This window comes from Cupressus sempervirens, chromosome 9 (assembly GCF_028749045.1).
Source record: "Cupressus sempervirens isolate cs-2001-9-10 chromosome 9, ASM2874904v1, whole genome shotgun sequence".
Classification (NCBI taxonomy): Eukaryota; Viridiplantae; Streptophyta; class Pinopsida; order Cupressales; family Cupressaceae; genus Cupressus; species Cupressus sempervirens.
The window spans coordinates 515,755,549-515,768,288 of record NC_143126.1 but is presented as its reverse complement, the minus strand read 5'-3'; the positions used below and the strand labels follow the sequence as shown (position 1 = coordinate 515,768,288).

Sequence of the window (12,740 nt, the reverse complement as noted above, 5' to 3'; positions counted from 1 at the left end):
CAACCACTGCGCTACTCTGATGTAAATATCTGTATACCAAAAGTGAAGCAACTCAACATGAATCCACTGAAGAAATGCCCAACACATATTGATGCCAAGATCCCACATCTTTGCACTGACACATCCCTCCAACATGTTGATACTCATTATGTTGCTGTTGTGAAACTGTACCTCATCTAACCAACTAAGAACTTCACTCCAAATGAAGCCACAATTACTACTAACAACCAATGCTGTTAGGAATTCACAAATGAGCCAATCATTGGCAAGGAAAATTTGTTGAATACTATTCCAAGTCCTCCAAACAGCTACTGCAACTTTACCTATATTTCCACAAATTAGTGTGCCTTCATTAAAGGTTGTTAAGTAAATGTTTTGTTTAACCATGTAACCAACAAAGTCCCTTATATTCTGATCTTGAAAGCCCAGTGTAATATTTAAAAAGTCTGAATCTTCAATCAAAAGGTACATCGCTGCCTTATCATATGGAAGAGGTGATAAACCCATTTATGAATGAGAGATGTTTCTAATTCTCAACAAAGATAGGCTCTTTGTGGCTGGTCCACTAGGTATGCAACTTAATATATCATCAACTCTTAGTAGGGAAGGATCAACTTCACACTTGAACACCCCAACTTGAATGTAACCAACCCAAGGTTCAAAGTTCGACTCATGAGATGAAAGAGAATTGCTGTTCAAAGTCAGAAAATCAGAAGTATGTTCATACTTTTCCACAATGTTTTTGCGGTCTTCTCTTGCCTCTCCTTCCAAGGTAGGTGACTCCTCTAAAGGTGCTGGTCCATGGGGTGTGTTCAAACGAATATAAGATGTCCCATTAACTGCCTTAGCTGCCCAAAATCTAATCCATACCTCTATCTCCATAACTGATATGTTTTCCATTACTAACAAACTCCAAGGTGTAGTATGCCAAACAAACCAAACATTATCAAAATGCAATATCTTCTTAGTAAGCAGACTCTTATCCCTAATCATGTCTTTAAGACAAGATGCTTCATATGATCTTAACAATTGTCCTTCCATTGTAGATGATGCATGACTAACTAAATCAGAATCAATAATGTTCCATTCCACACAAATGAAAATAACACTTGTGGCTGGTCCATCAAGTGTGAAACTAATATCATCATTGTTTGGAGCCTTTAAGGGGCTCTTTAAAAGAGGAATGTCATAAACTTTATGATGCAAACTAGACCAAACTGAGTTTTCTAAATCATAACTTTTTTCCTCTTCACACATCTCAACATGCTCTTCTTGTGGACTTACCTCAAGAAGCTCTTCCCTTGTATGCTCAACATCCTCACTTTCTTCCCTTGGAAGAAATAAGGATCTAATGTATGACTTTCTTTGTCTTCTTGCATTATCAAGCTGATCGCATCTTTCCTTGACCTCTTGTAAGTGTTGTCTTGCTTGGGCAGCAAGCATCTTGGCCTTCTTAGCTCTATGTGACCATCCATTGCATGTCTCTTGAGCCTTTTTCACATCTTCCAAAGTGGGGTAAACACAATCAAAACCTTTGTGGTTTGAATCCACAATATAAATCTCATGTGCAACACACTTAACCTGAGTACCATCATAGGAAGACTCAACAACCTCATTACCTTCATGTGAAATGGATGATACCACATGACTAGAGCTACTATTGCAAAAATTAGAATAGGGATCAGACCTTGGAGACATGCTTTCAGCATCCCTAATGGACTGATCCATGATTGTAATCTCTTCCATTTTGTGATCAACTTAATGAATCAATGGTGTGCTATGTGTCTCCTCCTGATCTAGAGTTATTTCTTTTTTAGGATTCTCACATGATGACTGATTTTTGTTTTTCATAGGCTGCAACTCAAATGATAACACATCTTCATGCCTTTTTTTTGCATGCCCTACAAGTGACTGATCCATTATGGTGTTTTTATCATGAACATGGATAGGTTGACACAAATCTTCTTTCTCACATGAAAACATATCATCAACTATGACATGGTATTCCTTTTTTGCAAGCTTAACCTTATGACAAAATTTTTTGATGCATGTCAATGTAATCTTTGAAATGAAAGTTCTCCCTAACATATTGAGGAAGAGTATTATACTCCTCAAGTATGCTAATTACTTCCGTTTTCTTGTCTAGTGGCAATGGATCCTTTCTAGAAGAAGATGATGACCCACTAGCATGTCCAAATTTCCTTGACATAGAATCATTGAACTGCTGCAATTGAAGCTTGAATTTTTGTTGTGACTGTTCCCATTCTTTCCACAGGGTTATATCTCTTAACAATTTTGCCATAATGAACTACCAGGCTGACCAACTGAAACTAACATGCCAGACCAAAAATCGACCTTGTACTGCTAATATGAATTATCAAAACTTTTGATCTAGTACCCAGATGCCAAAATGATTTATCAAATTTTTTTAGCCAGTACCCAGATGTTGAAATGAATTATCAAAACCTTTTATCCAATACCTAGATGCCAAAATGAATTATCAGAACTTTTTAGCTAGTACCCAGATGCTCAAATGAATTATCAAAACTTTTTAGCCAATACCCAGATGCCAAAATCTGTTGTGACAATTTCTCACAAACCCTACAAGCTAGCAGGATGTAGGCTCTGATACCACTGAAAGATCCCTGATGGATGCCCTTGCTGATCTGCTGTAGTTTTTAAATTAATAAACTATATTTTCCTGTGATTTGTTTGATGGTCTTTGAGAATAGACAGAAGTTGTAGAAGGTTTTGTTTTTGTTTTGTGTTTTTTGATAGTTTTCACAATAGTAATGAATAATGAACAATAAACATGAGAGGAGACTGAAAATAAATAAGAGCATAGAGCCAAATCAGAATTGCTATAAATTGCACTAGGTAGATTTCTGATTTATAAAGTCAAATAATAAATCCAATGCAGTTCCAAGGAGCTTACATCCAACAATGATGCCAAACTGCTGCAAATGGCGGCCCTAAGATTGTAAAGAATCACGTTACAGCTGAAAGAATCAATTTGCAATGCTGAAACCATAAATCTACAACCTTAATCCACAATAAAGAATGGCGTACTCTATCCCTGATAGCAACACACACGGTCTAAAGAATCCAATGCCAATAACTGCTGAGGGCTATGTCCCAGCCAATCTAGAACTTGGGGTTTGCGTCCGAGATGAAGAATTGCTCTCTCAGAGCCAATTCACAAAAACAAGTTTTTCAATATGCAAAAGATAATAAGAAATTAGGTCTCCATCTCCTTATATCCCCTTCCAACTGTAAATCGAACCCTAAAGGGAAATTACACTTTGCCCTTTCAATAAAATATAATAAAATAAAATTTTCCCAATTAAAGTCGTCCATGCTATATGAATAACATTACTTTATTAAAATTCCATAGCTGAAGGCACCAAAAAGTCTACAAATAGTAAAAATCATGTATAATAATTCGAGACCTTTCCAACAAGCTATAACACATAGGTGTACTTGATCAACTGAAGCCAAAATTTCCTTATTACTCCAAAATGGTTATATTATTAACCTTATTTTAATTTATTTAATCACCAACTTAGGAAATATTTAAATATATTAAAATAGTTCTCAAATGGTCCCAAAAGGCCCAAAATGACCAATCAAACATGAATCTGACCTTGTCACCTATCTGTGACTGATGCCGGACAAGATGTGTCAACTGGTAGTCCATCCCTAAAATCTAGTGATGCTTCTAAAAAGTAGGAGACAACCCCAATCAACCAAAATTGAGTCCCAATGACTCCCCTGTTGTGTGCACCTCTGAGAGATCTGTCACTGAACTGGGTGTTCCTCCTACAAAATAGGAATGCCTCCTAAAAAATAGGAGATGCACTCTAAGTCTCCGAAACGTTCGCCGAGGTCTCCAAATGCCTCCTAGACCACTCCTAGTCAATCCCTACAAATTAGGAATCCCTCCTAAATTGTAGGAAACTGTTGTCTACTGCTCCAAACTACTTGGGAAGCTCATGCATGACTCTCAAAGTCCCTGGGTTGGTTCCCTCTACGCTCTGTTGGCCTATGGGAACCAGATAATAGATCAACCCTGCTAGAAATGTTGTCACTAAGGAAGTGCAGAAATTGGGGACATGACAAAAAATCACAAGTGTATCTCCTCCTTTAGAAAGTTGTATTTCTTCAAGTCGATGTACAAGTTTTCTCTTGTTAATTTTTCCAAAACTAGTTGCCGGTGCAGAAGATGACTCTCTTTCATCTGATTGACCACTAAGATGCTACCACAAATTTGTTGAGCGATGGGCTTAGGCTTTAGAGCCTTGTTGATTAGTCTCATGAACATGTTTGTGGCTCCAAATGGCATCACCATCTATTCTTACAAGCCTTTCTTTGTTTTGAATGTGGTCTTCCATTCATCTTCTTTCTTGACCTCTATTTGATGATACTTGCTTTCATTCAACCAATATGTTAGGTCATGCATGACTGGCAAGATGGTATCTTTTGGATCACATGGGCATCTGTGCACATTCTTCATTCTCTATCATTCTTTGGGTCAAGTAATATAAGTATAGGCACTACATGAAGACAAGTTTCCCCTAATCAATCTTCATTCCAATAGTTTCAACTTGCTTGTTCAAGTCTGCACTCTTGTCAGAACACATATTGTGTGGCACCTTGTTAGCCAATTCATGTATCATCTGAGCCTTTTGTGCAGTTCTAACTACTAGCACATTGTAATCTTGTGGGTTTCCCACCTCCTTGAGACACTCATGTTGGCATCAACACTTTGTGCACTTGCATGAACTCTTCTTTTTCCTTCATGAGAAGTAACTTGGTTATCCTTTGTAATGTTGGAGATTTTCTTGCATCCATCATGCGTTGGGCATCTATCATATTACTTTGACCTTCCTCATCACACATTTGTAAGCATTCATTAGGATTATGTTGCATCACACCTCATTGTTTCATTCCCCACAGCAATTGCAACTTCAAACTGCTCTATCATCATGATTTGCTCTCTGTTCTGCAAACTAGAGATTGAATATACTATGAAGTGCACTATTGCCTTCAGCCCAACTTTTGCATCATCTTCATGGACATCCAGCTGTCAATCTTGCCTCCATCAATGATCAAATTGCAACACTTTCCTCCCAAGTTACACTTAGTTTGGAATAGACTTTTTCCTCAAACATGGCTTGTCATCTTTTCTTGTGGGTTTCAATAGAACAATCATTAGGTTCTCTCTAACCTTTGCGTTCACACTTTCTATCCTGCTCCTTAATGAACTCACCTCTTTAGCATATGCCCCATGCATATGCTTTCCTCTAACACTCAACCATGCAACAAGCTACTTGTGAACATTTGAAGCAAGTCCCTTTGAAGCCTTTTTTGTGACTGTCTTCATTTTCCACTTCACTCAAAGGTTTGTGCACAGTGCTTGGTGTGGCACCATTGGTTTTTGTTTCACCACTTGACAAACTTGCCTCTTCAACATGCACCACATACCCACTTTTTGGGGACACTTAAACATGTGGTGGCCTATTTGCTCACGTTAAAGCAATTCTCTCTAATGCCTTTCCCTTGCCTTCATCTTCTCTCTCCATGTCAATTGGATATCTACTTTAGTGTGGTTCTTGGTTAAGTGCATTGGCTTTTGCACTTCAATTTTGCACAAAATTTGTCTTCCTATGCTTATCTCTCTTTATCCATCCTTTCCCTTACCACTACTACACATGCTTTATTGTCTATTGTGCAACTTCTCTTCCAGCCCTCTCACCTCTTGCCCCCCACTACTCGGCCTCGGCTTGTTTCCACTTCTTTGATGGTGATAGTGAGCTCTTTTCCTCTCATCTTCCAAGGCTCCTTAATCTTGCTTGTTTTAGTGATTCTTGCGAGGCCTCCTCCATGTTAGATTTGCTTGTTGCGGCCATTTGGAAGTTCGCCATCCTTTCCATCCCTCACCACTCTTCGCTCTCCCTTAGAAACAAATGCCGTAATACATGTCCCATGAACCAATGGTTCGATGTTGATTGCAAAGCCTTCCATCACTCAGTTTGTTCCACTTTTGAGGCTCATTCCCCCACTTTTGCTCACCTTCATTCTTCTTATCTCCGTTTTCTTCGTTGTAAGAAACGATCCTTTTTCACATCTCAGTGTAAATCCATATGCTCCATGCTTGTCCGCAACCCCTAGCTTTTCTGGTGCACCTTGTTCTCCCATTGTTCCCCTTTGCCCTCCATCCTTGACTTTCGCTCCCTAACCTCTCACACCACAACTCTTTATGAAATTTTTGGGCAGCCTTCTATCCACCCCATTCTGCCTCCTTACTGTCACTTGTTCACCCCTTCTAATGTTTACGAGGCCATCAGATCCATGAGATGTAGCAGAGCGACAGATGAGGAGGGGTTCCAAGCTGAACTCTTCAAGTTTAGTGCTCTGGTTCTTGGTTTCTATCTCTCTATACTCTTTAATAAAGTGGTTTGCATTGGTTTTCCTGTTTCTTGGTCTAGACATATGATTTATCCGATTCACAAGATAGGACCTGCTTCTGACCCTGGCAACTACAGGACCATTATGATCAGACACACATTTGACAAACTTTATGCTACAGCCCTGAATGTTATGTTATCAAGAGAGCTTGATAGGAGAGGTTGTAGAGCTAGAGGTCAAGCTGGTTTTCGAGCTGACTACCAGACCATGGATAACATTTTTACTTTACGGACTATTATTGAGGAGGCTAGACACAAATTGATGAAAGTGTACTGCTACTTTGTTGATTTTTGCAAGGCTTTTGATTCTGTTCCTAGGATGGCTCTATTTCAGAGGCTTCATATGATTGGGATTTCAGAGATGTTACTAACTGTGATCATAAGAGTATATGAAGTTTTGGTGGGTAGATTCAGGAATCCTAAGCGTTTCTCGGTTATGATCTATAGCACCATTGGGGTTAAACAAGGCTGCCCTCTCTCCTCCACTTTGTTCAGTTTGTATGTTGACGAGCTTGAGGACGAAGTCCTTACTCCCAAGTGATGGATGCTACTTGCATCAGGTCTTGATCTCCATTCTTCTTTTTGCAGATGATGTGGTTCTTCTTGCTTCTTCCCCTAAGAGTTTACAGAGGCTTCTTGATGGTTTGGCATCCTTTTATGACCAGCGGCAGCTTGTGGTCAACCTAGGTAAGACTCGAGTTATGGTCTTTAATTGCTTAAAGACCTCTCATCTTCATTTCTTATTTTAGGGGCAGGAGATTGAGATTACTTGTTCTTATATGTATTTGGGAGTAAAGTTTTTTGGACCCCGCTTCAATATGAGACTGGCGATTTAGTCCAGAGTTAGTAAGGGTATGGGATCTCTTGCTGTGCTTGAGAAACAGTGTTTCAGACACCATTTTCAGAATACATCATCCAAGTTAGCCGTCTTGGATTCTCTTGTTTGGCTGACTGTTCTTTATGGCTGGCCTTCTCCCCTTGTCTCTGGCTGGGCCTCGATCGAACGGGTGCAAACATTGTTTCTACGATGTATCATTAGATGTCATAGGTTCACTTCTCATAGTATCATTCTTGCCGAGTTTGAAGCTCATCCCTTTAGACTTGTAGCCATATTTGATCTAAGTTGGTTCCTTCATCGCCTTTGTGGTTTTACGAATTTGACTGGAGATCAAGATAAATACTCGTACCTAGCATATTGATCCTCTGCTGCAACTTTGAGGTCTGATACTAGCTCTCGTGCTCGTTGTTGGTATGCGTAGGCATCCTCTTTGCTGAGCTCGATCGGGATTGATATTGACTGCCTCCCTCCATACCAGTTCTCACTGGATGCCCTTGCTCATCTCCTCCCTTCTCGGTAGGAGTTAAATTAACATGTTAGACTGGATATCTGCAGTAGTACATTATCACCACCTAGACTAACCCTCTTGATGGACTACGTCCAAGGATGGCCTTTTATGTTGAGCACTTTCTGGAGATCTGTGATGGGGTTATTGTTCGTCCTAGTTACCTATCTCGACATTGGTGTCATGCTCAACGTATCTCTCTGGGGTCCTTCATAGTTGGTTCTCACCGCCTTCGGGCTCAAACATACCATCATATTGATAGCGGTGCACGGATCTGTCAGATGTGTACTTTAGTGGAGATCGAGACAGATACACTATTTTTAGTTGCCCTATCTATTATGAGATCAGAGGTAGATTTCATTGTCTGTTCCGGAACTATTTTTCTCTTTCAGCCTTCTTCAATTACATTGACCAATGGTGTCCTGCGCTTTATCTTCAGGAGGCCACCCTGCTTCGCGATAGTACTTTACAGTCACTTCTTCCTTCCCGACATTCCTTTGATCAGCTTATTACTGCCTTTTTCTCACCCTTAAACCCATTACGGGGTGTGGAAAGGCCGTCTAGTTCTACCATTCATTCCAGATCTGTTAGACCCTGTAGTAGTTTCTTTCGTCAGTGACACTCCTCTAGGAGCTCACAGAGACAGATCACGACTCATGTCCTTCCACAGCCTTATCCTTTTGTGACTGATTTCTTTTCGACAACGAAGGACTCCTAATCTTTGTCTTGACATTTCTATGCACTTCTCCTATCTTTTTCTCTTCTTGTAGTTGGTTTTTATAGAACACTGTTTCGGTGCTCCTGCTGTTGGCTGTTGTCCTAGTTGTAAACTCTCAGTCCTATAGACCTTTTTGTGGTCTTTTGTTGGACATTAATACTATTATCTTATCTTATCTTATCTTCCAGTTTGAGCGCTAGCTGGTAGGCCTCAACAAATCAAGTCTAAGCATATATATATCATCTTGGATCGATATATGCAATCCATTCACATACTTGGACATTTTCGCAGCACTTTCTTCCACATTCTACATGTCTAGCATGAATACAGTTTGTGCATATCCAATTTCTAATCAGCTGATATAAACTTCTCCTTGAGCTTAGCTGCCATGCAATCCAATTATGAGATCTTGTCTTCTCCTTCTGCACAAGACCGTTTTGCATAAAGATTTTTTCAAACTCAAAAGTATCTTTCCAGTTCAGTGATCCAGTCAATAATTTATTTGGATTCAAGCTTGCTAAGTAAGCTGGGAGATCGAACCCCAACATGCTTATTGACTATTTCGAGGTGATTGTAAATATTTCCTCTGTGGCAATGTTTTCTATATTATCGGGTCCACAAACTCATCTTGTGTGTCACAACCTTTCGTCTCATCATCACTAATGTCTCCATGGCCACCCAATGTAATCTCTTTTTGGTTTTACTGTCCTCCAGTTTGTGATTTAATGGCTCTAAATGCTGCATGAAGAACAACAGGTTTTGGTGCAAAGAGAACTTGTGCTTAGCATTTTTGCATGTGGAGATGCACCAACAGATAGGAACATGTGTGAGACACCAAAATCCACTCAACACAACACTAAAAGTGTGTGACAAACTACTGTAGATATTTTTGGGTGATACAAGATTGTACTGACCCAAGGATGCTCCTGCATCAGGTAGCAAGCTGAGTGTGCTGGACTGTGGGTGAAATTCTGTGGTGTGTACACGAGCCAAAATAGTATTGGGATGGAAGATCTGGTGCTTCATGCATGTGAACATCACCTGGATGTAATGACCGCCAAGTGAAGCATTTATTCTTGAAACTAGTTTTCATGATTGGTACTTGCAAAATACGGATTTATATATATTAACTCAACACTATATAGCTAGAACCTACAGAAGTCATATTGGTTAGGAGTGAACTGTAGAAACTCTACCTGCATAAAAATTGATGAGCTAGACGGCTTTACAATGAATGTTTCAAAAGCACCCACTTTCTTGAGTTTTTGCAAATGGGCATCAAGCTAAGTGATCAATTGTTGGGGAAACTCTATGGCTAAGTGTTCTTAATTTAAAGTATTGGTATGGGTGACCTCTCAGGAAGTCCAAGTGCTTTCACTTTTGTATCACGCAATGAGCATCCAATGGATAATTCATGCTCATGAATATGGGTTCATGTGATTGCTACTTGTAAATATGGTTTATTGTAGATTGGCATCAAAGTATGCTACTGAATCTTTTAAAAAAATTACTTTTTACATAATTATGAACTGTGGAAATGTCACCTATATAAAATCATTCTGTTTTACTGTTGAATAATTATTTAATCACAGTCTTCAAGTTGCTGCTTGTGCATTTTGAGATGCACGAATCATTGTTGCCTGCTACCCGAATTTAAATACAGGTGTTTTCATTTGTTCAATCTATTAATTGTTTTTAGAGATGCTCCTACTTATGGCAGTGTTAACATTGCTCACAAAGAGAGCTTATGAATGTCGTAATGAAGTTATAATAATTATGGTTCTAATGTACTGTTTGTTATTGCAGTGTTACTATTCCTTTCAAGGAGGCTGCCCTTGAATGTTGTGATGAAGTTGATCCACTTGCACAGGTTTGTTCCCACCAGCTCTGTTTAGTTTCTGGTAGTATTCCTTACAAATTCTGTACTTTGACAGAAATGACGTGCCTTTATTTTCGCTAGTTAAGGAATTGAATACTTATTATCTTAATACAGCTTGAATATTTGGGATCTACGTGGAGATTAACTGGAAATAGTATGCTATGAGAATATAGACAGTTCTAGAACTTATCATGGTTTTGTGTTTCGTATTCAGTCTGTGGGAGCAGTAAATACGATTGTTAGGAGGAAGACTGATGGAAAATTAATTGGTTATAATACTGACTGTGATGGTTCAATTTCTGCAATTGAGGATGCCATAAAAGGTTTCAATAGTTTTAATATTTTTGTACCTCATTTTTAACTTTGTTGTATTCCAGTTTCCCTTCTCAACATACGATGCTAATTATTTTTCATAAGGAGCAAATTTGAAGACGTCAAGAGAAACCTTTTGGTGGGCTTACTGACCCATCTGTTGTGTTGCCTTTCAGGCAAACATGCTCATGAAGATTGGAGACAAATCTCCCCCCTAGCTGGAAAGCTTTTTATGGTTGTTGGAGCTGGAGGAGCTGGTAAAGCACTTGCATTTGGGGCCAAACAAAAGGGAGCAAGGGTTGTAATTTCCAACCGAAACTTTGGTATTTTCCCCTCTAATATATTTGAAAATACATTTTAGTAATGATAAAGATTTGATGTATGCATTTTTCAAGAGTTAGGCATGTCGGGTCTTTATGGTTCAACAAATATTAACCTTGACACGTGAACCTATGTGAAATCATGTATAATGAGATATAACTCTATGCCAACATGTCAGAGAGAGAGAGAGCAAGTAGTGCTCCCAATAACAGATGGATATGCTTTTTAATGTGTGTGTGTGAGAGAGAGAGAGAGAGGGAGAGATAGAGAGATAGAGAGAGGTGCTCCCAATACAAAGGGATATGCTTTTTAATTTTATTGTTTTTTATAATGTTCTATGTTTTTAACTGTATTCTCTCCTTGAATGTCTTACTTGAAGAACGAGCCAAGACTTTAGCAAGCCAAGTTGGTGGAGAAGCTATTCCTCTGGACAAATTGGATACCTTCCATCCAGAAACTGGAATGATCCTTGCAAATACAACATCGATAGGAATGCATCCAAATACTGACCAGACACCTATATCTAAGGTTTGCCCTTTAGCTACAATATTGTTATTTCTGACCAATGAAAGATAATGGGTGCCTTAGTATTCTTAATCACTGCGCAGTTGCTTAGTTTGTTATTGCCAGTGCCCTTTTGATATGATGCCATGTTTATTTGTGCCTGATATTTTCAAATTTTCAAAAAAATTTCAAGATGCCAACCTTTTAGTGCCTTATAATAGTAGTTTTCTAAGAGAATGCCGCTTTACAGTCCTTAATGTCTTTTTTCAGGATGCTTTGACATCATATAGCGTGGTTTTTGATGCGGTTTATACGCCAAAACGTACAAGACTCTTACAAGATGCAGAATCAGCTGGAGCATCTGTTGTAAGTGGTCTGGAGATGTTCATTAGGCAAGCCATGGGGCAATTTGAACTATTTACTGGCTGCAAAGGTCAGCAAGCTCTTAATCCTTTAATTTGTGTTAGATGTTAAGTGATAGTGGTTGGTTCTTGTTTATTAACTGTAACAATGATGCTTGAGTTGAATGCAGCACCAGAAAAATTGATGCGGGAAATAGTTACAAATATTACTTGAGGACTTCAGCTTTAGAAGTGACAGGAATTTTGTACTGCTCAAGTTGAACTTGGAGGTGCTGAACGCAGTTAAAATTTCTGTTGATTGATTGTGGTTATACTTGAGTACACATTTTTAGCTCATAATTTACAGATCCCCATCCTAGAAATGAGGGGCATTTTTGCTGTTGATTTTGCATAAATTGACACCAAGAAATGACCTAATAAATTATTTGCAACCTTTGTTAAATTGATAGGGGTGAACAGTATGTGGGTTTTCCTAACATGGCATTAGAATTGTGTCATCAGGAAATTGCCTTCTGAATGCCCTAGAGAGAATACCCACATGTTATAGACAAATCAAGAAATGTATTACCTGCTGTTTTGTCAACTGAAATAAAGTAGTTGGTAACCACAGGCTTTTTGATAAAATTCAGCTCTTTATAGTTGCAAATATCATGCAGATGCTTCCATAATGTTGTCCCATAGAGTTATCATTTTGCAGGATGAGACGCACTGATGAAATAAAAATATTAACCATTGTCACTGAAGTACATCGTTGATGCTAGGAAAAATGAATTTCGAACAGTTATGCAAGCCTCAAGGCATTAGAAATCCCTCAATCAATTGAAAGAGTATTCC

General features: G+C 38.8%; 1 protein-coding gene across 2 annotated transcripts in view; it reads left to right on the top strand.

Moving 5' to 3' along the window:
- The window catches only part of LOC149539620 (bifunctional 3-dehydroquinate dehydratase/shikimate dehydrogenase, chloroplastic-like), a 104,645-nt gene extending 92,115 nt beyond the window's left edge, over positions 1 to 12,530 (top strand). For both annotated transcript variants that reach the window (XM_089800849.1, XM_089800848.1), the window contains exons 6-11: positions 10,335 to 10,398; positions 10,622 to 10,730; positions 10,896 to 11,042; positions 11,420 to 11,568; positions 11,815 to 11,977; positions 12,077 to 12,530. In XM_089800849.1, coding sequence (XP_089656975.1) covers positions 10,335 to 10,398; positions 10,622 to 10,730; positions 10,896 to 11,042; positions 11,420 to 11,568; positions 11,815 to 11,977; positions 12,077 to 12,120 — 676 coding nt within the window. In that variant the 3' untranslated portion in view covers positions 12,121 to 12,530. The remainder of the gene's footprint in view (positions 1 to 10,334; positions 10,399 to 10,621; positions 10,731 to 10,895; positions 11,043 to 11,419; positions 11,569 to 11,814; positions 11,978 to 12,076) is intronic.
- Positions 12,531 to 12,740: the final 210 nt, after the last annotated feature.